This window comes from Cynoglossus semilaevis, chromosome 14 (assembly GCF_000523025.1).
Source record: "Cynoglossus semilaevis isolate Cse_v1.0 chromosome 14, Cse_v1.0, whole genome shotgun sequence".
NCBI lineage: Eukaryota > Metazoa > Chordata > Actinopteri > Pleuronectiformes > Cynoglossidae > Cynoglossus > Cynoglossus semilaevis.
The window spans coordinates 22,099,977-22,126,427 of record NC_024320.1 but is presented as its reverse complement, the minus strand read 5'-3'; the positions used below and the strand labels follow the sequence as shown (position 1 = coordinate 22,126,427).

The window sequence follows — 26,451 nt, the reverse complement described above, 5'->3', positions numbered from 1 at the left end:
ATGACTAAAAATGCACTAATTTGTCTACAAATGGCTTTTATGGTTCAAATAAGGAAAAAATGTTTGATCAGAAGCAACAAAAAAAACTACAAAACGTTAATATATATCAACATATTTTGTATTTCATATTTTAACTCTTTTCAGAGTGTAGTACAAATAGTATAATATATTATAGCACAGTATATCATAGTGCAGTATAGTATAGTATTAATTTAAAATAGTAAATAACTATGGGCCAAAGTGAGATAAAAAAAAAACGGCACAACACATTAAATCTAGTCGACGTTTAATTTTATTTACATTTAAAAATTTTATAAATTTGTTTCGCATCTGAAAATTAGAGCAGTCTAATGAGAATACGTTAGGATTGTACTGATGTTGCTCCAGTCTTTCTGTTTCAAGTGTTGGTGAAGCTCTGACAGAGTTTAACGAACTACAGAAATAACAAAAATAATCTTCCTCTTTTTTAATTAAAAAAAAATACACAATCACTTTTCCACTTCGTATGACGGACAGTCTACCTGTCGAGTCGTACTACAGGTGTGAAACGATGTCAATGTTGTTTTTCCTGTCGTGTTGTGACGTATCTGTTATTGAGACGATAAGACGATAACGCTAAAGTGCGGACGAGACACGTCCCACGGTAATGATTAACATCAGTGTCGCTGCGGAGCCGAGGGGACGAGCTGCCGTCCCGCTCAGCAGTTTGGCGTCTTTGGATGCAGAGACGACGCGACTGAAGGTTTCGTGAACGTGCCTGAAGTTGTTCTGCAGGGGCGTGACCTGCTCGGCGTCCTCCTCCGTGGAGAAGATCTGCGAGGTGAACTGGGCCAGCTGAGGACGGAGGATACAACATGTTCTGAACGTACGATAAAAAGATTTAGACAATTTCAATCTGTTACAAACGTCAAGCCGATTTATCATGTGAGGAAAAACAGAGTTGAATTTCTGGACAATTTCTGGATAAGATATGAGCTGCTCAACAGTAGGAGGGCAGTGAACTTTTTGCCGATATTGTCCAAACACTTAATTTACAATTGCGATATCAACCGATACCGATATAGGCCTGGTAATAATATTATTAATATCTGTACAAAGCACTGTATGAGTATAAAATTAATAAAATCAGCTGCAATGCTGCCATCTAGTGACTTTCACTTTAATATACAGCTGTTTTTCCCCAAAACTATTTTTAGGGCACACATCACATTTGGCGAAACCCAGGCACTGCGTTATCGGGTTTTCATTATCAGAGGAAACACTGATAACGATTCTTACAGATATTACATAATTATGCTAATATTCGGCCGATATTATGGGACATCCGTAGAAGTAATGTTTAATTTACTATGAACGAGACACCAGATCTGGACCACAGGCAGGCTAGTCATGAAGTTGATCTGATCTGGCATCTTACCTGAGACCAGGATATGTGGATGGGAACTTCATACAGGGTCCACACGACCACCTGGGAGCAGGGAGGAGTGGTGAGGCTGCCGTAATACCTGTAATACTGGCTCATGTTGTGTTTCGGCAGAAGGCTGATCAGAGGGAACGGCTTGATTTTGGTGGTTTGACCTGTAGGGAAGGAGTGACAAGAACAGAAGTGAGGACAGAGGGGGACAGAGGGGGACAGAGGAGGACAGGACACCAGCACAGGTGTGTGCGTGTGTGTGTGTGTGTGTGTGTGTACCTTTGAGCGCCACAGAGGACAGTTTCTGTGTGATGTGTCCAAAGTGCACGTTGTCGGCATAAACGACCTGTGAGGAAACGAGAGAATCAGACGGTGTCTCACACGGTGACGTCAGAGAGCAGCAGTTTGACCACAGTCTGAAGTCAGGGGAAAAGTTTGACAGAAAAAATAAATCGTCCTTCGATCCTCTCTGTGAAGCAGCTCGGAACTATTTATCAGAGAATCTTTGTCACCGAGTCTGAACCTGCTTCTCTGTTTTATCGATATTTGTTCATTTCTTAGAAAAGGAAAAACTAAAATCAGATCAAAACCTGATTATTTTGTCATTTTTCCTTTTATGTTAAAAAAATGGCAAAGATTAAATGATCAGACTAATTATATAAATTAATTACTTTTACATTCATGCTTTTAGCAGATGCTTTTATCCAAAGCAACAAGAGGAGGGTCGACAATCAACCATGTGGCCCCGCTGGGAATCAAACCCTCTCTGCTCTCGAGGCAGGTATGCTAACCGCTACACCATAGAACCAAATAACGTTTTTTTTTCTTAAAACTTATTGACTCTCGATTTCACAGTGACTCACATCAATGAAGAAGCTGAGGACAGCCAGTCCTGTGGGGTCGTCCAAGGCTGCCGTCAGGTTGGGATAGACGGCCTTCACGTTGACGATGTGCATCTGAACAGGAACCAGGAGAGACCGGCATCACGACGTGAGACACACTGGACAGGTCAGAGGTCAAGTCTGGTCTGTGACAGCGTGGATCAAACTACTGACCGTACTGTACCTCCATAGGATATCGCCGCGTGTCCACTGTGTGCTCTGAACCATTAGTGGCCTGCGCCCCCCAGTGGAAGTGCAGCTGGACGGTGTGGTACACGTCTGGCAGACCTCCACCACTCACCGACATGCCGCTGCCCATGTGGAGCACAACTGTGGGCAACAGGAAACATGTGAACACCGACATGATTCCACCGCTCGTGACCGGACACCGTGCTGCGGGATATTCACCAGAGTGTCCGTCGTTCTGGAGCGTCCAGTGGCCCGCGGGCTGGGCCGCATCGAAACCCTCCAGATGTAAAGAGTCCAGGGAACTGTTCCTGACCATGTGCTGGTCCAGGTTGATGGGTGAGTGGTGCTCTTCAAGTAGTGGGTGGCAGGATGGGAACATGTCGCCCCAGGCATAAGGATCTGTGGGTCAGAAAAAAAAATGATGCAAAAGAAAAACAAAAAAAAAAACTTTTAGAGTTAAGGAGCCTGGAACTGTTTTTTTAAACTGTAGGGGGAACTGTTCCCTGCAGACACACAGACGCTCTGCGTTAATGTACCCAGGGAGCAGTTCTACCCAGGTTGGGATTCGAACCGCAAACCTCTGTGACCCCAATACTTCTTAAACATTTTTCAAAAACTAAGAGGACAATGTCCGTTAGTATTACAATAGAAAAATAAGGAAAGAATTATAAGGTTTTTTTTCTACACCTACAGATATTTAAATGTACTGCTGTATTAGAAAGTCAGCAACAACAAAGATAAAAAAAAAATTTTAAAAATAGAAAACTATTTTTTTAATATTGTTTTTCTGCCAAAACAGTGTTTTGGTTGAAAATAATAAAACAAAATAGATTCTAAAAAATTTTTATTGAAACTTTGTAGTAATAGAATAATTAGGCCACAAATGGTAAAAATGTAGTTAAATATATCTGTGAACTGACGCAGTAACTTTTACTATCAGTACTACTACTACTAGTACTATTACTACTAGTAGTACTACTAATCTGTCAGTGTTAATACGAAAGAAAATGTTGATGTTTAAAAATAATTTTACAACATTTGCAACACCAGAAAGTCTGAAACATTTTCATGTGGAATTCATTCATCCAGCAGATGGCAGTGTTGCAACTTCAGGTAACGCAGGTGTTGTCGACAGATTAAAAACAACAACACGTTGTGTTGGTGGGGTTAGCAGGATTAGCCTAGCCTAGCTGAGCCAAAACGTATTTTTATTGAACATAAAACGGTAGTAAATGATAAATAAATAACCAATTAACGATTGAATGAAAAAAAGAATAATATTGATGTTGTTATTGTTTTTTATGACGTCATTTGCTACTGACGATTTTTAGTAATTTTAGTAAGTACCGTGATGACAGAAAAAAACGTTATTATCGATATAAAAATAACATCTACCACTAATTCTAGTAAAATAAAAGCAACAACATTATTATTAATATATATAAAGTATATTAATAATACATTTAAAAAATATGTTTTTGTTTTAAAGGTTATTAACATTCTCCCAGTGGACTCTCAGAAACAGCAAGTGGTCAAACACTCCAGAAGCTGCTCTTTGTTCTCTGCCCACAACAGTGGATTGTTCTGCACTAGATGAATATGATCACACGCTGTAGTGGTGTAAGTACCAGCACAAAGAACTGTTAAATGGACCCAGTGGTGGACGTGAAAAAAAAAAAGTAATTTAATAAAAGTCCACAAATGAAGGAAAAATACTTTGTGTGTGTGTGTGTGTGTGTGTGTGTGCCCTCCCACCCTAAATAAATGAGAAATTAGACTAAAATTAGATTTAAATGACAAGTAGTTTATTCTGAAGACAAAATCTTTAAAGCCAACTATTAAATCTGTCACATTTTGACTTTTTATTTTAATTAAATTTACTCTGTGTTGTTTCTAAATGAGGTATCCATCCATCCATCTAAATGAAGTAATTAAATATAAAGTTCTGGAGTGACTTACCACAGTGTGGCTCATTGTAACAGTAATCGTCTGAAAAAAAAACAACATTTAGTTTAATTCAATTAATTAATCCATTTAAAAAATCATTAATTGATGGCGTGTGAATCGTTCCTCTCACCAGAGTCGGCGTATGAGATGACAACCACGAGGAGAGCAGCGGTCCAAACCATGGCGGGCGTCGACGCAGCAGGTGTCGGGGTCCGAGGTAGACTGAGGATCAACGACGACGTCCCGGGTTAATAAAGACGGAGCGCGCTGGAGGCCCGGTTCTGTTGGTCTGTGGTCTGATCACTGAACTGTGTCATTACCAGTCTGGTGGTCTTTTCTGATCAACGGGCTCATTGATGCTCCCAACACCTCCCCTCCCCCTTCACAACCCCCCCCCCCCCCCTCCCACCCCCCCCCCCCCCCCCCCCCCCTTCTGCTGCTGCTGCTGCTGCTGCTGCCAGCATCAATGCCCAGTGACCACTGACAGGATGCATTCATCTCATGGGAAAGTCAGAGGATGGAAAAACGGCTGAATTATAAAAGGAAGATTTTCATGACCCAGTTTTAGTTGATGAGAAAACACTGGGTTTTATACATGATTTATGACTATTTAAATGTGATACAAAAACTGCTATGAAAAAACAACGTTTGCTGTTAAACTGATTCATATTTAACCTAAAGGTTTATGTGAAAATGTTTGATTTTTCAGACCAGGTTAGAAGAAGCTCCAGGTGAAACTTGTTGAAGCCTCTTTGGAGAAACCAGGCAGATGAAGAAACATCATGGAGCTTCAGAGATGTTTCTACTGGTTTGACGACCCAGACGCCTAGAGAAGTGAAAAGGTAAAGCATACTCAACCGAACTTCAAGTCTGGTTGATATTTCTCCAACACCATTAGAAGAACATTGAACATTGAACTTTTTGTCAGTCTGAACCGACATAGAATAAGAAAATTAAAAAATCTAAATTGATTGTCATTTCTGCTTCCAGTTGTCACCTTCGAGGGTCGCCATCTGCATCCGTCTCACCGTGTCCACTGTCTCCTCTACTTTTTAACCGGGCTGTAACTGATCTGGTCTGAAGGTGAATGAAGGTCATTAACTCATTTTTATTCTTCTTGCTACCATTTTCTTTTTTGTATTCTTTATGGAACGCTTTACGGCTCTAATTTAGATGTGGGGGCAATTAAGTTGTCACTGCCCTCTTGTGGCCATAAATGTGGAGATCACTCGTATCTCGATTGCATTTTTCCATTAAAAATAACTAAAAACTAATCAATTCATTCAAGTCCCCAAGAAATATACAATTAAGTTAAAGCCCCCATTTAAACATCAAAAACATAGATATAAACAAATAATAATATAAAATCATTTTTATATTATTGTTATAAAAATGGGTAAAATAACCCAGAGAGGGACAGTGAGCGAGACAACGCCACACTCAATGTTTTCTCGTATCTCAAGAAAAATCGTACAATAGTTGCTGACTAGTAAAACTCGTATTTTGGGGAGGTCGTATCTTGAAGCCCCACTCTATGTATTTTAATATACATGTTTATCTGGAACATAAGTCACATGACTGCGGTGTATATTGAACTACTGGAAAAAGGGTTAGTTATGTTCTGGAATATACTGAAAAAAAATGTGTACTTAACTTTTGAACTTTTTATCCTCAACTTTTCTTTAAAAAGTAACATGTTTTTAAATGTTTTTTTTCTCTTGTGCTCGCTCTTGTTGTTGGCTGAAGGGCCTCGGCGTCAAGTGCTGCATCTCTGCCCTCCACTAAACCATGATGTGGTCGTGTCACTCTTCGGCCGTGTGAACAAAGCCTCCTTTCTTCCTCGACCACGTCCGTCCAGCAGGGTATCACTGTCTGCTGCCTCACCGTGGCCTGCGAGGTGCGCTATATCCACTTTCTTTAAATGATTCTTTTGATTGCCGTGGATTGGATTTATCGCAGCCTTCGTCTCACCGTGTGGGGATTTTCCCCCGCATCCCAATTTAATCCTCTTTTTTGACATTTGGCCGCCACGTTTCTTGAGTGAGTCAAAGAAGTCACAGAGAAGCTGAATGTCAAGATCGACGAGGTGCAACATCAAGCGTGGGTGTGTGTGTGTGTGTGTGTGTCGCCGGACGCTGACGCACGACTCGTCCTTCACGGTACGTTGGTTTTTGGCGTTTCGTTTGACGCGAGTCTACCCTGGGAAATCACAGGCCCCGCCCCCTTCTGTTGAGTGAAGTGTGACGTTTGACTTCAAGAAACAAACTGAATGTCATCATTTCTGTATTATACACAAAACAAGTCAAAGCCAACAAAACTGGTTCTCACGCCACCATAATCTGCCACAGGAACTACAGTGAAGATGAAGCTTGAATCTAGATGCAGCGAGTCGTCTGTACAGTGGATGCGGTTGAGCTGAAGAATATTTGCATCAAAGAAATAAATTACAAAAAAAAATTACCCCCCCCAAAAAAAGAAAACAACTCTCAGCATGCCGCAGGATCAAAAACATGCATCGTAGGTCAAGAAACATTTTTCGACATGGAACTAAAACCAAAACTGACAAGAAAAAAAAAAGAAAAAAAAATCCCAACCAGTTCTGACCTTCTGTACACTCACTCATGCAGGATTATTTTCTACAGTTCTGAGATTAGGATAATCCACCGTGGATTGTCAAAAACAGAAGGAATATTTCAGCACAAGAACATAAAAAAAAAAAAAAAAAATCTTAGTATTTCATCGAGTTCATTCACACAATGACGGGCTCAGTCATCCAATCATTTACATCGTTGTTCTTGGTTAAACGCCGACGAGGATTAAAACTCTCTACGATTGTCTTCCCAAATATACACTTTTTTTTTTCTCGGTGAAAAATCAAGAACAATAGCGCCACCAGCATCCAAACAGGAGAAAACAGGAGTCACGTGTGGTTACTGTTACATCAGCAGCTGAAAACGACCTTTAAAAAAAAAAAAAATTGCACAAACAACTTTAACCCTGGTCCAAAGAGAAGCAGCTGAAGACAACCTCTGTCTCGACAACTCAACACAGACGATGAGTTCCACTACATTCAGTTTCCCCAGCTACAATCAGGTCGGATTTTTTTTTTTGGTGAGGTGATGTTTGGAGTCAGAATGTGGAAAAAGGAATTTCCTCCAAACGTCAGTAGGAAATAATACAAAAGAAGATCAAATTGTTTTTGTCAGTGAATTCCTTACTGACAAAAAAAAGAAAATAAAAAAGACCGGTAACACTAATGTATACACACTGCAGCCCACTAGGTGGCAGTAATGCAAACTACAAATTGGCTCTGCGGCTACAAGAAAGACAGACACGGTACCTGACTAGTGCTAACCCTATTGTTTCAACCAAGTTTTCATAATTTGAACTGTGTCCGAGTCAAACTAGGATGGAGCTGTCGGGGGTGTACGGCTCCACGTGGATACACAACTGCTGATGAGGCAACAACATCGAGAACTTCTGCATCAAACGACATCAATGACTGGCTGTAAATGAAACAGGTTCTGGATATCATCATCACTAACGTCTTCAAAGCTGCTCTGCTCTTTAATCTGTCACACCAGGATTCGTCTAATCAACCAAAAAGTAATAATAAAAATAAAAAAAATAACAGAGGATTCATCTGCACCACAACAACCTCCAGAGCTAATGTTAACCCTCTTTTTTTTTTTTTACAAGGTCACCTTCTGACAACAAAACATCCTGTGCTGAAAATCATGAAAGGCGGCTCCAGGACAGAAGCTTCAGACAAAGGTTTGTACACGGAGCTGCTGGGAACAGTATCTGAAGTCTGGAGAGACGACGGGACAGCGACAGCGAGGACGCAACCAAGAACGCGCAAGAAAACAAAAGCTGGCATCATCATCATCATGTCCGTTGTCAATGTTTTTTTTAACCTAGTTCTGGTCTGAAGCACAAACGTATAACAAAGTGGACCGGCACAGACCTGAGGAGGGTATTTACATCAGGACCAACTGAGATGTTTCAAAAGCTCCGCTCCATCGACGCAAGCAGGAAAAGTGCAGCTTTCTCAGTTTAAAAGTAGTGTTTTTTTTCCTCTTTCCTCTGTGCAGAATGTCCGTTCTGCATTTGTAAAAAAATAAAAATAAAAAAAAATAAAAAAATGACAGCACTCTGAAGTCTCACTGTACAACCTTCAGAGAGAGGAGATCCATCAGTCAGTGTCTGTGCAACGTACTGCGTCCCCTCTCCTCTCTTCCTCTACCAGCAGGTGGCATAGTGTCGACTTATACCACAGTGCTGAGGGAGGTGCAGTCTGCAGGCATGGAGGTGGGGCCGTGGCCCTCTGTTGGAGTGACCGGCCCCACCAGCAGGGTGCTGCTGTCTATGGAGTCTTCTCTCCCCTGGGAGGACGGCGCCGAGCGCGTCCTGGGACAAGGCGGGTTGGGAATGTCGGCCTGGAGGACGCCCCCTATGGGGTTCATTTGGCTGGGCACCATGGAAACGCCGTTATGTCCTGCAACTGATGACAGAGAGCAGACGTGAAAACCGTTTGTTGGTGCCATCTTTTCAAAACAGGGGTGCACAGACCCTCAACAGTACGCAAGGAAAGTTATTCGGGAGTTATTCAGACCACTTTATTATTCATAGCTAGCAGAAGATTATTACAGATGATTATTATTATTCATTATGTTTGTTTTTCGATCTTGAATTTGAGTTGATGTTAAACTGCCAAATAACGTTTTATAATGCTGTGTCCAGTAAGGGGCAATCTCTAATTTGTATTCTGAAGAGATTTGTTTTTGCTCATCTAAACGTTGTGACTTTCTATTTGTCTTTTCCCTTCATCGGGGGCACTGGTCAGCAGAGTGGTTTCATTTTGATGCAGCCCTTCATAGTAACAGTACTACTGCAGTAACAGTACTACTCCAAATGTTCTGAGGAATCACGAACCACTAGGAGTCAGATCCAAGAAGAAACTTTTTTTAAATCTTTTTTTTTTTTGTCCTTATTGGTGAAAATGTTCATCTAATTTGATATGAATTCCGCAGCATGAGCTGCTGTTTATGAATTGCATCAGTATTGACGGTCGTGTACGGTTCATCGCACACACGTCCGTCTCTCATTCATTTCTTATACACTCTCTATGGTTGAACTCATTTTTAATGTGATTATAACAGTCCAGAAAAATATATTGTTGTTTGAATATTGATTATACAACTGTCATAATTTAACACGTCATCAGTAATAATCATTTACTGTAGTTTTTAGTACAGTTGGGGCTTCAAGATACAAGCTACCCGACTGAGCTCCATTTTTCCACTGTGTGGCGCTGTCTCGCTGACTGTCCCACGATACATTATTTTACCCATTTTTTAAAAAAATATTATTTTATATTATCAATATATTTGTTTATATCTATGTTTTTGATGTTTAGATAGGTGGGTGGATTTAATTAATTTGTATATTTCTGGGAGGCTGGAACGTATTCATTGGTTTTTGGTTATTTCTAATGGTAAAAAAAATTCGATCTAGATATAAGTGGATCGACAGACGAGTGCTGTTGTGGAACAGATTAAACTGGTATCTTGAAGCCCCGTTGTATTAGGTTTAAACCCTACACTGTGTGGAACGACTTGCAGATCAAGAACGTCCGCTCACCCAGGTCGACGTAGAGGAGACTGTCGGGGTTGATGGAGGCCTCGTACGGAGGAGGGGGGTCATCCGGGTGCTGGATGTCAGGATATTTGTAGGCTGCGTACGGTGGAGGAGGCTCCTGGAAATGAAAAGCTCCTCCTTCTCCATCATCAGAGAGATGCAGTGGAGTCAGGCCCGTGCCAAAGGCGTCCGGCCCGTAGTCAAAGCCCGGGACTCGTCGTCCGAGGTTGAAGTGGTGCACTGAGCGGAAATAACAACGGAGTGAAACTAGAGCACGAAGTTACGACGTAGTGCGCAGGCTCTGAAGACAAATGGGCTTCAAACTCACGGTTTCCTCCGATCAGCGTTTCGATGCGCTCACGTCTGCGCTGTCGGAGTCTGTGCACCATGAAGAGCAGCAGAGAGAGGATGAGGAAGGAGGAGATGCAGCTGACGATGAGTCTCATGCCACTGGCCATGGAGTCAAAGAGACTGTTTCCTTCTGGGGGAAAGAGAATGAGATCAGGGCTTTGACATCAACATCATCATCATCATCATCAACTATGAGATAGATCTGTAAAGACACCGATGAGTCAGTCGTTGACGTACAGTGTACCAGTGTGACGGCGCGTCAGCTGAACAAACGTCAACAGTCACTAAACACTTCAGAGAAATGATGCACAACGATGCTTTAAATTATAATTAAAGCTTTATTATCAAAACTGTAGATTTCGTTTGATTTTTTCTTTAGGGATGTCCGATAATATTGGTTGGCCGATATTAGCACATTATGTAATATCTGTAAGAATCGTTATTGGTTTTTCCTCCAATAATGAAAACCCGATAACGCAATACCTGGGTTTCACCAAATGATGTGTGCCCTGAAAATGGTTTTGGGGAAAAACGGCTGTATATGAAAGAGAAAGCCACTAGATGGCAGCATTGTAACTAATTTTATTAATCTATTTTAATAATCAGGGGATTGTATGGAGAACTCGTATGGCGATTTGTACAGATAAATTAATTAATATTACGAGGCCTATATTACTATCATTTGATATCGGAATCTAAAACTTAAGTGTTATCGGCATATCGGACATCCCTAATTTTTTTAAATTTAAGGAAGTATAAATTATTCTTAATTCTTCTTTCCACTGTGTCAGTTAAGAGAAACAGAGCTGTTCAGTTGTAGTTGAAGCAACTGTATTTCCAAAGCTATTTTAGACATTTCCAGCTTCAACTTCTGTTTCTCCAGCTCCAGCTACTCTCGCTCTGCCTGTAGCTTCAACATTTCGGCTTCAGCGTTAGCTGTCTGTGAAAAAGCAGCTGCTGCAGGATTTCAACCCTCCTCCATTTCACTTATGGAGCTGCGGTTGTTTGAGGCAGATGAGTGGGAGGACGAGCGGCGCTGTCTGAGCCTGAAAACACAGTCACGTCATTAACTGTTGTCTATAATAAGAACATCTGAGACGCTGCGGGCCGAGAAATATGCAGATGATTCGTTTATTTGGCTTCCATTGTAGCGCACAAATTAATGTGTGTTTTACTGTAATTAAAGTCGATGATTCCCTTACGTAATTTCCTCAGACGGCGCTCTGACTGAAGGTGAAAAAGTGGCAGACGTTTTATAAACAACGAGACCTAAAACTATCAGTAATCTATTCTTAATCAATGAATCAACGCCACATAGGGGCATCTGAAGGTCAGCAGCGGGGGGCAGTTTACACTGGACCACAGTTTCACACACTGTGAGGTCATTACTCACACAACACAGTCATACTGAGACACAGACAAGCACTAATTTGACTTGAACGTGCAATTAATACATGCAGGGATGTCCGATATTGACGATATCCAACAAGCCAAAAACGTAATTTCCAATTCTAATATTAATCAATACCAATATAGGAAGTGGTAATATTTATTTATTTATCTGTACGAACCACTGTATGAGTTGCTGGCAGCAGCATTCTGAATTTCCCCTGATTATTAAAATAAAATTAAAAAGAGCGGCAATGCTGCCATCTAGTGGGCTTCACTTTCATATACAGTCGTTTTTGCCTAAAACTATTTTTAGGGCACACATTATTTGGCAAAACCCAGGCTTTAGCAGAGGGAAAACCAAAAGCAATTTTTACAGATATTACTTAATTATGGTACGAACGAGACACCAGATCTGGACCGCAGGCAGGCCAGTCAAAAAGTTGGAATGAGGCCGAATTGTGGGTTTATTGATGAACGAAGCTTGACTTGAACTTTCAGTAGAAAAACATCCACTGCTTTCTCTACACAAAATCCAAACTCAAACACCGATGTAACAACGTCACTGTGCGAAATTTTCTGATTCTCGACCACGATGATGAATCATGAGAAATTATATTGTTAAAATTAAGCGGTAATCTCATCGGGAACTGTTCGTCAGTACCTGGGTCCAGGCAGGTGAATTTGCAGCATTCTTTGGGATCCTTGCGAAAGTGCTGGCAGCCCTGTGGTCGCTCGCACAGGGCAGCCACGCACATCTCCGGCTCTCCATCGTGACACGTGCAGCTTAGACACGGGTCGTCCCCCTTGGGGGTGAAGTAGTAGCCCTCGTTCACCACGTTGTCTTTGATGTCCACGCAGGTTTGCCCTGTCGGAGAGAAATAAAAGGCGATGATGTTTGGATGTTGAGTTTGGAACCAAAGACATAATTTCTCAGCGAGACTCAGAGTCACGTACTCCTCTTGCAAAGGAAGGGGAACTTTTTGTAGCAGTTCTCTGCGTGCCAACTGTGCAGCCCTCGGTCGTTCATGGTTTCGATCTGAAAGCGCTGCAGCTGGGCACAGAAGACGTTGTCCTGGGACGGGGATGCCTCCCCAAAACTGGTCAGACTCTCGGGTGGCAGGAAAACCTGCATGGCACCTGACGAGGGGCAACACCAGAGGGTTAAGAAACGGTACTGAGTTTCTCAAAAAAATAAAATAAAATAATGCAGATTAAAAAAAACCTAAAGTCTTGTTACCTTTGTACGCCACCTCCCAACGACCCTCCAGAGAATGGTTCTGATTAGTGATGACGTACTGGTAACCAACCCAAAACCTGAACAATCAAACAAAACAGGATCAAAAATTAGCTGTCAGCAAGTGGCCACTAGATGTCCCACTACCGACAGAAGTAAGAAACAATTGCTTCAGCAGTGTTGAAATTATTTTAATTTCTCTGAAGCGGTGAGTTAGAATTCTTGATGTGTTGGGACAAAGACTTGAACTTGATCTCCAGTTTCTATGTTCCCTCAAATGCTAATAAATGAACGAGAGTTTTGACACAAACGTGTTCAGACAGAAGTGAACGCAGAGCCAGACGGAGCAGAAACGATCTGAGGAACCTGTGTCTCTGCAGCACAGATTATCTCACATATGTGAAAAAATATAATCAGAGGAACATTTTTCATCATTTCCTACACAGCCGTTAACATCGTTAATGTAAGAAAAGCAGGAAGTTACGATCCATCTGGAATTCTTGGTGAGCTTAAATTCAAATCTACTCTGGTCTTGTTTTTTTTTTTATGCCCTGATACAACTCATGTGGGAGGTGTGAAGACGAGCTCCGTCCTACAATACTGCATGAAGGAATAAAACTCACGCCTGTTTTTATTGGCCACTTCCTTTTGAGAAGATGGAGAACAAATTCTGCCTCGGTACCAAGAGGTTTTACTCTGTGCTTTGTCCTTATTTTCCTTTAGAAGAATCTCAAACAAATCAACGTCTTTGTATTGACAACGTTCTGACGTCTGGTAGAATGCGACCTTCGTTAGTTGTATGCGGCCTACACTGAGGCCGCAGACCCTGGGATGGGACATAGCAGCAGTAATTCAAAACAAAACACAGATCTTGTAAAGTAGACCCCCTGATTGAGACAACTGCTCAATCAATCCTTTATCGGAATTTATTCTCTAGATAGAATTTATTTGTCAAAAACTAACAAACTACCAATCCTCCAATTACAACGTAGACCACGGGTGTCATATTGTGGTTCAGGGGCCACATTCAGCCTGATCAGTAATTCAAAACAAAACACAGATCTTGTAAAGTAGACCCCCTGATTGAGACAACTGCTCAATCAATCCTTTATCGGAATTTATTCTCTAGATAGAATTTATTTGTCAAAAACTAACAAACTACCAATCCTCCAATTACAACGTAGACCACGGGTGTCATATTGTGGTTCAGGGGCCACATTCAGCCTGATTAGATGCCAAGTGGTCCGGACCAGTACAATCACAACATAATTACCTAGAATTAACAACAAGTCCATCTTTCCCCCCTATTGTGTTTTACTGTCGATAAATAAATTAGTACATTAGAAAATATTCAAATTTAATCTGAAATATAATTTGACAAAACACCATGAACACAAACAGCCGTGTGCAAGTGGGCCGGACTGAACCCCCTACGAGGCCAGTTTTGGCCCACGGGCCTTATGTTTGGCACCCCTGATCTAAATCCTTTAACCCATTGTTTTGCAAGACTGGGTCGGGACCCTCAGGTGGGTCGAAAAATTATTTTTTTGGGGTCATCTCGCATAATGTTTCCCAGGAGTTTACGAATAATGTCTATTGACTTGGGTCGCGAAGGTTTGTGACTTTTAAAAAAAGTTTGGAAACACTGCTTTAACCACTGGGGGTGATAAAAGACGTCCTGTGACCGTCCAGTCTTCATCTTTTCTAGACTGGGTTTGCATCGGTGGACTTTCGATTTACTTGTTTACTTCTCTGGTCGCGAGTCTCTGGTTCTATTACTCACTTGCACTGGTCTTTGCGCTCACACACTTTGTCGTCAAAGTCCACCTCGATCTTCAGTATGAACTGCAGCTCCTCGTTGGTCACAAACGTGGCCAGGGAGCCGTTGACCCTCTGACAAGTGTCCACGGCCTGCCAGTAGTTCTCGTTCCTCAGGTACACTTTGTAGCAGCTGGCCGTCTTCTCGTAGTGATGCCACCCACTGGGGCATTTCTCTGTGGACGCATGAGGATGCTTTAGTTGGTGAGACTTGTGTCTGCGCGAGTTTAAACGATCTAATCAACTGAGTAAGTAAGAGCGAGAGTACTCACTCGAGATGCTGCTCAGCCGCACGGGAGGATCCACAGCGATGACGTCTTCCACCTGGTCATAACCGTTCCCAAATCGTAACCTCTCGTCCTTCAGCGCTGCAATAAAATGAGTCAAAGTCAACAAATGTAAATGTGATTTTTTTTCCCCCTCAGCGCCTGTGATGGTTTTGTTATGCAAACCTGTTGTAAAAAGTGTGATGTAACGGGTGAGTTAAAGGCTGCTGTGTTGAAAAAGGTATAAAAAAAAAATCACATTTGTCTAAAGCTTAGTAAACACATGACTACCTCCGTATGGAATGTGTCAGTGATGGTGAGAAATGATTGGATCATAAGTTCTCCTGCTGATCAGGTGTGTGATAGTGTGACCTTGAAGACAGACTCAACTCAGAGCAGATAAAGGAAGTAAATAAAGATTCAGGGCAGTTAATATCATAAAAACAACAATGTTCTTGTCTGGGATGATTTTCACCATTTCACCCGATTATTCTCTAAAAACAACCAAGAAAAAATAACTCGACTTGACATTTAGTTTTTTAACAACAGTTAAAATGTAATTCTAATTTCCTATTTTACTTTCTTAAGGTGCACTAATCTAGAAATGGTGTTTGTATAGAAGTTTTGATAGCACCCGAGTAATATGAAAAAGAGTGGAAAATAACAATAGGGTTAATTCTGTGTGTGTGTGTATATATGCATATATATAGATATATGTATATATATATATATATATGCATACATACACATATATACGTATACATATATACATATATGTATATATGTATACGTATATATGTGTATATATATATATATATATATGCATACATACACATATATACGTATACATATATACATATATGTATATATATATATATATATCCATCCCATGACAGTGGAAGTGTGTTTGGTCTTTCACTTCTTGGAGAACTGTAACCCCTGATTCAGTAAAACACAAAAATGATTGCGTTATCACAGAGATGATTCAGGAAAATAGTAGTGCTTTGTTGTTCTGGATACATGTATACGTATGTACAGTACATCTGTGTGTATATATATATATATATGCATATATACACATATATACGTATACATATATACATATATGTATATATATATATATATGCATACATACACATATATACGTATACATATATACATATATGTATATATATATATATATACACACACAGATGTACTGTACATACGTATACATGTATCCAGAACAACAAAGCACTACTATTTTCCTGAATCATCTCTGTGATAACGCAATCATTTTTGTGTTTTACTGAATCAGGGGTTTCAGTTCTCCAAGAAGTGAAAGACCAAACACACTTCCACTGTCATGGGATGGATATATATATATATCTGTCTTCTATGTCTTCTTTTGCAAGTCTTCATGTGAATTTGTTTGGAAAGAATATTAACTATAACTGTTGCCATCACTAATGAGGACAACGTAGAAAGCAATATTGATTTTTCATATATGTGGGCACAGACACAGACACTGCTCACTGAGGCATGTGTAAACATGGCTGGAGGTTTTTCTTGCATTTTTCAATGCGACCACAGAAACAGCTGCAGGGACAAAACCTCTCCGTGCACTCACTCTGTGCTGCGTGTTATTTGTTAATAAACAAAGAAACATTTCTTCTGGAGCATTCATTGCTCGCGGGGAGGATTTTTAACAAAACAATTCCTGCCTTTATTTCCTGCTCAATAACCGGCTCTCATGTAAAAAAAAAAAACCCTGCAGCGTCGTTGTTGTTGACGAGCGGCACCACCGGTGTATGGAGGTCACATGTGTGGATTCAATCCCTCCAATAATTCTCTTTATGCGGTCATGGATCTGGGGATAAGGTCGCACTGAGATTAGGGAGAAAACAATGGAATTCCAGTGAAAGGCTTACGGCTGTATTGTCTACGCAGCGCAGCTGAAGAGATCAACAAACAGGAAGGGAAAACACTGACGCATGTCGTCATAAAGATATTTAACACTCTCCTTTTTTTTCTGCTGTCATTTTGTGGACAGTGATCCAGTAGGTTTTAGCTCAAATATACAAAAAAATAAAGAGCCCATCCTGCAGTTCAGGGGCAAACGTAAGCTGAATTTAAAGTCCAACCTAATCATTACACACTGCACTATTTGCCCCACCACATGGGCTCAAAGAGACCTCTCCTTATGTGTCATAAATCTTACTTGAGGTCTGGAGCAACTCCTGTCAGATGCAGCTGAACAACATGTTCCACAGTTTGAGATTATAAAACAAGTCACTTCAACTTGTCAGCCCAAGGACCGTGGTGTAAATGTGACAAGTCAAGACAGGAATAAGAATGAACACGAAGTTCAGGTAGATTATGAAAGTCAAAGGAGAATAAATACAAAAAGACCAAGTACTTTTCTACAAAGACTGAGGTATTTCAACAGTATTACCACTGTACTGTATACTACACTAGATTGCATATATAAAGTGTCTTCCAGTTTCAGCTCAAGAAGTCCATACGGTGAATCCCTAGTTTAAAAAAAAAAAATTTGGACTTTAATTACCATTTGTAACAATGAATTACATTTCTGAGGTTGCTGTTCACCATCTCCCCTCTAGGTGTCCTTTTAGAACCAGGTAGATAATTTTACTTCTAATAAATCAAACTGGCTGCAGGTTACTGTGCACAACCTTTTGCAACTCCTGCGCCACCAAGAGGCCTCCCGTCTCACCTGTAACCAGTAGAAGAATTAGCCTGTGCTACATTAACTATAAGTCTGTAAAGTGAACATTGTGTTCGTAATGAGAGCAGGACCTGTTGAAAATTTCTTTCGGAGCAGCTGCATTTGAAGATTTAACATAGTTATTCGGAGCTTCGACTATTTTTGAGCTGCAGCTTTTGTCTCCACCTCTGGAGTCTGTGTTCCAGCTTCCACTCCGGCTTTTTGTTTCTGAATAAACTGCCGCGGCTGCTGCAGGTTATCATTTCTCTACCAATTCTCCTGTGGGACGTGGCTGCTGGCTGGAGTTGTTTGTGGAGGAGGAGGTTGTTGTATCAGTCAAGTCTAAAATTATATATGAAATTCATTATATCTTGCCTACTTTGTCTGACTGAGAATTTGTTTTCAGTACAGTAGGAATGTCCTAGTTTTGGTCCAGCTGTTGTTGGCTTTTTGTTTATTTAAATCTATAATTTGCTGTAAAAACTTCTCTGCTCCTGGAGAGAGAAGAAAGAAAATGGAAAAAAAAACCCAAATGGCCTCAGCCTCTGCTCTCAACTTCACACTGGGCTTTAAATCATAAAGTGTGAACTGTTGCTTGACAGTGAGCCGGTGGAGAGAAGAAAAAAAAAACAAAGTGAACTCACGGGGACAGTCCATCTCGTCGCTTTTGTCCTCGCATGCTGTCCAGCCGTCACACTGCCAGGACATTGGAATACACTGCATCTTCCCACTGCGGCAGGCGAACTGCCCGGGGTTGCAGCGCTGCTCTGAAACACACACAAAAAAACCAGTGTTTGTGTCAAACCTGAGAGAACTAAAGAACTAAATCAGGTCTGGGTTAAGCTGGGGAACTGAAGCTTTTGTGACAGTTAATAAAAGTGGATCTCTGATGTTGACATTTGGAGTATGAATTCAAAGAACTGCTACACTGGTGCTCACTGAGGAAACATCAGTCAAATGGGACGTGGACTAGGACGCTTTGAATTTTTTTAATACAAAAAACATATCTAATAAAATTTTAAAAAGCTAATGAGGTAATGAAAAGTATGAATTCATGTGAAAAAATGTAAAACAAAAATTTTTATAGCACATTTGACGGCACCAAATGTGGTGGTTATTGTTACCCATCTCACAAAAAAATTTTTTAAAAAATAACATCTTCTAAGAGGACCATTCTCTTTAAGAAACACACATTTTCTACACGTTGAAGGAAACACTCGTCCTTCCAAATGCCAAGAGATTTAGATTGAAATTTAATATTTCCCGATAATAGGGCGTTTCATTCAATTTTTAAAAAGACGAGAAAATGTTTCAGAAAGTAGAATTTTAAAAATTGACCCGACAGCTCCTGCACTGAAAGACAGTCTGCTTGCTTACCTGACAATAATCTTGCCAGAGCTAGTCGCGGACCTGTAACAAACGAAAAAAATAAAAATAAAATCAAGTGACTATTTAAAATGTTTTGATGTTTTTTTTTTTTTGTGTGTGTTTTCCTTTTTATTCTTTCCTTTCTTTCCTTTATTCTAAAATCTCTGGCATTTGTCAGTGGCAAGTGGTTTCCTCGGTTGCAGTAACCAGTAACATCCGACCATCTGTTCCTGTGTACAGGTGGTAGTAGACTACAGTAAAGCCCCCCCTAGCTCCCCCCCTTCACTAAGCTTGTAAAAAGGGATACACTATTTATACTAAGACCAGAAGCTTGGGAGCTATTTCCAGACGTCATTCAGCTGTGGACCACACAGACAACGCAACGTCGCCAACAAACAACAAACTAACTATGGACATAAATACATAAATTTTCATAAATACATAAATCAACCACAGCCACAACAGAGAGATACAACTGTTGATGAAGCTGATTTGATCTCACCTTAAATAGCCAAAAATAAATAAATACTGTTCTAGGTAGTAGAACCTAGAACAGTGTGTTAGTTTTCACCAATGAGTCTGGCTCTGAGCCAGGATTATCCAGCCGACCATTAGAACCCATGTACCGTATCCAACATGAATTAGCCAGGATGTGGCTAATTCATTAACGATAATTAACGAACAAATAATGCGATGCCAAGTGACTACACGACAGAAGGTTGGTGAGTGTGTTTCTACGGGAGGTTGTGATTCATTAAATAAAACACAGCTGATGTTTTTTTGACCCTGTTAATTTCTGATAAATATACCTTTAAACCCTACCAACCAAGACTATAGGTTGAAAAAGAACTGTTCAAATCAGTACCGATGCCTTCAGTCACCTGGAACTACTGCCTCTGCTTCACCTCCATCTGCCGTGTGGACGTTTGATTGGTTGATTGTATCTGTGGCCTCGTGATCGTCATAAATGTCTCTGAGCTCTTGTCAATGTAGTTGCCAGAAAACTCATCTTTCTTCCACTTAGGACTTTGATTATCCTTCCTCCGAATATCAGGTACAAATAACACTGATATGCTGGAACTCTCCAGAGGTTTGTAGTTCCTGTGAATCGTATCTTTCATTGAAAACAACAAATCCTTGTAGCATTAACGTCTTGTTTTTTTCTAGGTCTGATTGCATGTTAAGTCTAGATGTTCTTCTGCAGCACAGTAACCACACCCTCAGCAAGTAACAGTAAAATCGATCATTTTAATATCCTTAGAAACGTTGTGTCAGAGTACGATAGTTGATCAATGCTTTGTTGTCATTACTGTTTTCTCAGGGTGACACTGTCACAGGGTTACAACGGCAGAAACATTTACCTTTCCTTGTTTCACCACTATAGATATCGGGCTTTTTTGACTTTCCTGTTGACAAAGATGAGTAGGAGACATGAGATGATTTGATCGCATGATTATTTTGGCAAAAACACACAATACTCTGTTTAAGTATATTTACTATACTCTTTAGTAAAACCAGCACAGGTTTATGGGTTTGTGCCCTTTCAAAAGTACAATTTAGAATCCCATCACAAGTTGCTAAGTCATGATGCTACACAACTATCCGAGAGCTGTAATTTTAAAATGATATTTTATGGATCAGATGTGTACTTTAAAATGCAGTAATAATTCAGTGTTTTGACTTTTATGAGGAACACCAAGCACGGTACATTTCTTAGAATTTAATCGATCAAACTTTGAACTCTTTCTGATCATGTAAACAACTTCATGAACTGTGGCTACACTGAGAAAACTAAGCCGCTCCACATCTCTTACATAACCAGCAGAGTCAGTCAAAGTGCCCTAACCTGGTAGTATATCAAAATATTAGGCAACGGTGAACCGGCCTTGTGTAAACACTCAACTCGCCAGCCTCTCACGATGATTCATATCTTCTCTGGGGGCTCACTTTTAAATGCAGTGAGTGGGTACAGGCATTCGTGTCATTTTTATTATAGGACCGAAAACATTTTTTATTCCCATTCTGCTTCCTGTGGTTTAAAGTTTATGGCATTCCAAAACATTTCGACAAATGGCCTTCTCGAAAAAAACAAAAAGTGTCACCTTTGCGATTTGAATGAGCTTTTAAGAAGCTGAGCACATATTTTTGTTTGCCCTGGGTTGCACTAAAAGCGACGGCTTGCATACAATATGCTGAAGGTCGATGAATGCAGTGCTCGCTTGATGTTTTAGAGAAAACATTTTTTTTATAAATACCAATGTCCCAGAAGTAAAACAGACAGACTTGAAATCTACCGGGAGAATAAAGCAGATAAACTCTTAGCATTCTCTTCCCTTTTCTCCATCAACTTCTAACTTCTCTTTTCTTCAGTGTCAACAGATGCAGCAAAAAAAAAAAAAGACTTAAGAAAATGAGTCATGAATGAATGAATAAAGACGCCTTGTTTCAAAAGCCTAATAGTTGTGGAGAACCAATTTCACAGACCAAAGCAGGGAGAGTTCCTCTGATTTTGTAACAGCTAATGACAGACAGAGTATTTTAATGAGCTACAGTACAGTTTATACCTTGACTGGGTCACTTTTGTCTTTTTTCTAAGAGCTTTGATTCAGCCAATGGCCATATTACTGCAGCTTTAAACCAATTAACTGCAGTTGAACGTGGCTGTTATGTATACGAAAAACAACAATTCGCTCTTTTTTTTTTTTTTTTTGAAAAAACGAATACCAGTTATGGTCTTTGGGAAGATTCAACAAACGATGTCAAAGGTTACAAAGTGTTAACTGCATTTGTTGACCTGGACTAACTTGTAAATTTATTGATTAAAGTTCAGTAAATGCACTTAAGAATACACTACATTTGTACTGAATATTTAGGAAGGTATGTTAAGGGTCAAATAAAAATCTTCCTTATTTGGGTCAGAGCAACTTAACCGTCAACTGTAACTGCGGGGCAGTTCTTGGAACATCAGGTGAACACAAACATGGTCTGTTTAGTGTACACATGGTCTGGGCCAAATGGGAGAGATTTTTTGGGGAACAAACAGTGATAAACCAACTGCCAATTCAACAGATGACCAGCTTAACTCTAAAACAGTGAACAAAGTTCAGATGACTGGTTGTTGGGACATAAAATCCCATGGACACAAAGGGAAAGATTTCAGTCACTACAAAAACCTAAAGAGACCCTGACAGCTTTGCCCGGTTTGATCATTTGGCTTTGGTGAAATTATCAACTGCACTGTGTCAATAAAAAATAATTTTTGAGTTTGTCCAATATCTGACGCTACATGGAAGTTGTTGTCTTAGCTTAACAGCAGGAACATCCTTGGATGAATCCCAAGTGGTGATTGATTAGATTATATTAGATCAGATTAGATTAGAATGAACCAATAGAGTCTATTACATGACGTTAGCATGCTCTCATCATGTGTTTAGGTTTTTTCCAAAGTGCTACAGTTTGACCACACATCCCATTAAAAACACTAAAGATCAGGTTAAATGTCTAGGTGATGTGGGTGTAAAGGTTTGACTCCAACTGTGGCCCAATAATTGGACTGGTCCAGGTTGGACTGCAAGAAATGGTTGCTGCTGATACAAGAACAATTAGATGCATAATTGATCAAAATTTACTATGCGTTTAAAGAAGTGACATAAATTGGCAGAATCTGGCAAAGAAACACTAAACTAGAATTTGCAAGAATTTCAAAGAATTTGCAAGGACATTTTACTTTCCTGAATGATTATAATTATATTTTCATTTAAAACTGTCTCAGGTGTTGTGGTGTAAACCAAAACTCCACTTGAATGTTTCTGACCTTTTCTTCAGTGAAAAGCATCCAGACCCATTTGTGCAAGACAGCACAAACAGTTAAATATCCTCAAAAGCCTCTAACAGATGTGAGAATAAACTATAAAGAGCAAATCTAAAGTAGCATTTGCTTTTAAGAGCAGCATAACCTGTTTTGTTTACATGCTGTAGGATAAGATTGGAAGCCAGAAAAATGAGAAGCAATGTCAAAAAAAAAAAAATCACTCCAATGGGTTTTGAGCTTAAAAATCTTTATGGAACCAGTGCGTTCTATACAAAAGAATGAAATAGTCAACACTAACCGCTAACTGAATGTTTCTTTTCCTGAATATTCTACCTACTTGGGCAGGACGTTTTGGAAAGCCAGCACATGATGTGCACCAGCACGCATACCACAGACACACCCTCTTTATCACAGTTTGTACAAGGAAACAGGTACACTCATGCAGGAGCCCTGTGATGAAGGCCATGGCGAAACCCAAACAACAAGTCCTGATTTCAAGATTAAAACCGTCTAAAACCCAACTGAAATCTGCTGCAATACGACCAAGAAATAACCTTTGCTTTATGGATTAGTCGGGGTATATAAAAACAAATGATGTCACTTTTTTAAATAATACCATTGACAGTTACTTTCACTGAACATCTCAAAGACAAATCTTCCAAAGGACCAACCAATAACCTTTCTATTCACGTGTAAATAAATGCAAACATTTGACATCATCTTTCTTCATTCAAAGTGCTCAATACTTGTAAGAGATAAAAAGACATGTGAAGTACTTGCTGCAGTACACCCACATTGGATACAGGGGATGGGGTCGGGGAGGTTCTTAAATTATGATAAGTGGGTGTTACAAAAGACAGACAAGGAGCAGTGTTTTGGTTTTGTTTTTTAAAATGCAGAACATGAAAACGTAATCTGTTGAGGTTTCTAAGAAGAGATGGGGGATTTTTGGTGTCACGTCCTTTTTTCTGGACACAAGGCTACTTCTCATTAATCTTATTAACGATACATTTAGTCAATTAATGTAATCTGTATATCAGAGTGTGGGGGGAAATGGATCCACAGCAAAGTAACTAAGACAGGAGACGTTAAATCAGACGACTGTTCAGTAAAGACCTGGACGTGCTAATGCAGATGAAGAGGCTGACTAAAAATTAATTTGAAGGTGCACCGTCTTTAGTGGCCTGACTCTGCAGTGCATTAAAGCAAACAGTAGCACAACCACTACACGTGATTGTCTTAAATACGCATTGAGAAGACACAAAACTGTTATACAAACAAACGGCTGACGCAGTTTTATCAGTCATATATGTGTAACTGTGAAGCTACAACAGACGTAAATGAGTCAGACATACTGAGACGGAAACTCAAAGCTCTAAGATGAATTTCAAATTAAATTTTGAATACATTTTTGATTTTTTTTTCTTCTTTTAAGAAAATGCTTTTTTACAACATTAGATTTATATAAAATGCTTTTGGTCTGTCTGTGAAAGCAACTCGTATTAGGTATTTCAAATTGTAGTCACAGCACCTTCTACAGGAGAGGAGACAGAGCTGTTACTTTGTTTACAAACAAAATATCGTGATTTCTTCAAACTATATCTATAATAGTGCACATTGTGAATGTGATTGATTATGATGATATTCTTCATTATACATATATACATATATGGTAGAGTCCCGTCGTTTACACACTTTATACAGAACTAAAGGTTCGTTAAATCCGACATTTATTATCATTTATATTTTCACCACTGACCAACACACTGACACTAGAGAGTGATTTATCCACAAACTATTAGCGATTTACGCAGTGTTTGGTTATGGATTTATGCCTTTGACGTTTAATGGTTGCTGACTGGTGGTTTTAGTTGACCTACTTCCAGTTTTATAAAACGCCTCCATGCCAACGCACCGCCCGGCAACAGCAGCTCATTGGCCGCTGAAAAACACAACTCGAGTCCGCGGTTTCATCCCGCGGCCCTCTCCCCGCCCGTGACCCCCATCTCTGTGCTGCTTTCAGCTGTAATCTGTTTATCCCACTTCCACACGACAACCCACGGTTAATGTGCGGAAACGGAAAAGAAAGAAGAATAGTGGATTACCTGTCCGTGGTGGGTCCGTTAGCGTGAGGACAAAGAGGAGGGAGAAAAGGACGAAACTGCCGCTGTCAGCCTTCGGCAACATTTATCCTCCATTCATAGTAACTCTTCTATTCAGAAATTATAAAAATATACCGAGCAACTGCAACGCCGCCCTCTCCGGAACTACACCGCTGGACGGTTAACACGGTCCGTACGCATTTGTTTTATGCGCACAAACCGTCGGAGTGTCGAGACAAATTGCGTAGTGAGTGAAGCATTGTGGCACCGAAGGGAGAAATAGTTTTCGATGTCCTGTTCGTGCAGCTAACCCGTTAGCTGTGTGCGTCCGACCTCCTCTGCCGCTGCTCGTTATGCTGGAGCGGCGCTGATCCAAGATGGCTGCGGACTCCCATCACAACAATCCCAAACACGCAAGACACAGGCGACCAGCTGGAGAAGCTGCCAGCCAGGGGCGGAGTTTAACTCCGATTCAATGCTATAGGCTCTGTGTGCGTTTGGAATTTACAGTGCAATTAATGCGACTCAAAATATCACCGCCCCTCGTTCTTTAAAGCAGACAAACAATCATATATATATATATATATATATACATATATATATATATATATATACGCAGGTCAATATAATACAAGCCTATATGAAATGTGTTCCTGTTATTTTGACAGGTATACATTTGTTTTTAATTAAGCAAGTGGTTTTAACAGTTAAAATACAGAGACACAAATGTTCTCCTAGATTGGGCTCTATTCCGGGCCTTTAAATCTTTAGCTATGAACTGACCTTTTTGACCTTGTGCAACAGTTCATAATCTAAAGATCATCAGCAAATAAACACAGGGTGGCACCCAAACCCATCCCAGTAGTTAGCTACATCTTACTGTAGCGAAGTCAATGTTGCCCCGGGCTAAGCTAGCCAAATCTTCAAAGCTACTCTTTGGAGGTGTATTACTCTTTTAATGACATAAAACAGTATCGATATTAAATTAATTTTAAGCAAAGATTTGTGAGAACCTTAGAAATATGTAAATGTTAATATATATCCCTATATATATCACCAGGAAAACCTTACCATTCTGCCCTAGGCAACAACCTACATCCATAAAAGGTTATAATAATAATAATGATAATAATAAAAAGTAACCCCGGAGCAGACTAACACCTGTTAATTCTTTGACCACAATTTAAAGACTGACCTTTTCATGATGAATAAAATACTCAGCAGTTTCAGGGGCTTAAAGGTTCACTGGAAAATGTTGAACCTCTGCTCCGTGGTTTCACCACAATCACACATGCGGTATATTTCTGTAAAATGACAATAGCTGCTGTAAG

The 26,451-nt window shown here is 40.1% G+C and overlaps 2 protein-coding genes and 1 long non-coding RNA gene across 5 annotated transcripts; 1 reads left to right on the top strand and 2 right to left on the bottom strand.

Moving 5' to 3' along the window:
- Positions 1-220: 220 nt before the first annotated feature.
- On the bottom strand, positions 221-4,844 carry car15 (carbonic anhydrase 15). Its single transcript, XM_008325833.3, has 8 exons — positions 4,562-4,844; positions 4,444-4,473; positions 2,704-2,883; positions 2,480-2,625; positions 2,278-2,370; positions 1,694-1,760; positions 1,418-1,578; positions 221-834 (listed from the first exon to the last, which is right to left on the bottom strand). The coding sequence occupies exons 1-8, from the start codon at positions 4,611-4,613 to the stop codon at positions 616-618; spliced, it is 948 nt and encodes a 315-aa protein (XP_008324055.1). The 5' UTR covers positions 4,614-4,844; the 3' UTR covers positions 221-615.
- A 4-nt stretch (positions 4,845-4,848) lies between these two features.
- Positions 4,849-7,018, top strand: LOC107989523 (uncharacterized). The gene is made up of 2 exons (XR_003051718.1): positions 4,849-5,273; positions 5,422-7,018. It is a non-coding gene; the product is annotated as an uncharacterized LOC107989523 (long non-coding RNA).
- On the bottom strand, positions 6,698-25,538 carry dgcr2 (DiGeorge syndrome critical region gene 2). Of its 3 annotated transcripts, none has more exons than XM_025062244.1 (11): positions 25,124-25,538; positions 19,217-19,249; positions 18,484-18,606; positions 15,139-15,234; positions 14,832-15,042; positions 13,052-13,128; positions 12,769-12,951; positions 12,476-12,679; positions 10,400-10,549; positions 10,075-10,311; positions 6,698-8,935 (listed from the first exon to the last, which is right to left on the bottom strand). In XM_025062244.1, the coding sequence occupies exons 1-11, from the start codon at positions 25,203-25,205 to the stop codon at positions 8,700-8,702; spliced, it is 1,632 nt and encodes a 543-aa protein (XP_024918012.1). In that variant the 5' UTR covers positions 25,206-25,538; the 3' UTR covers positions 6,698-8,699. The 3 variants fall into 3 exon arrangements, with proteins under 3 accessions (XP_024918012.1, XP_008324057.1, XP_016894441.1); XM_008325835.3 differs by having other exon boundaries at positions 6,702-8,935; positions 10,400-10,552; positions 25,124-25,537; XM_017038952.2 differs by lacking the exon at positions 19,217-19,249 and having other exon boundaries at positions 6,702-8,935; positions 10,400-10,552; positions 25,124-25,536.
- Between the last annotated feature and the right edge of the window lie 913 nt (positions 25,539-26,451).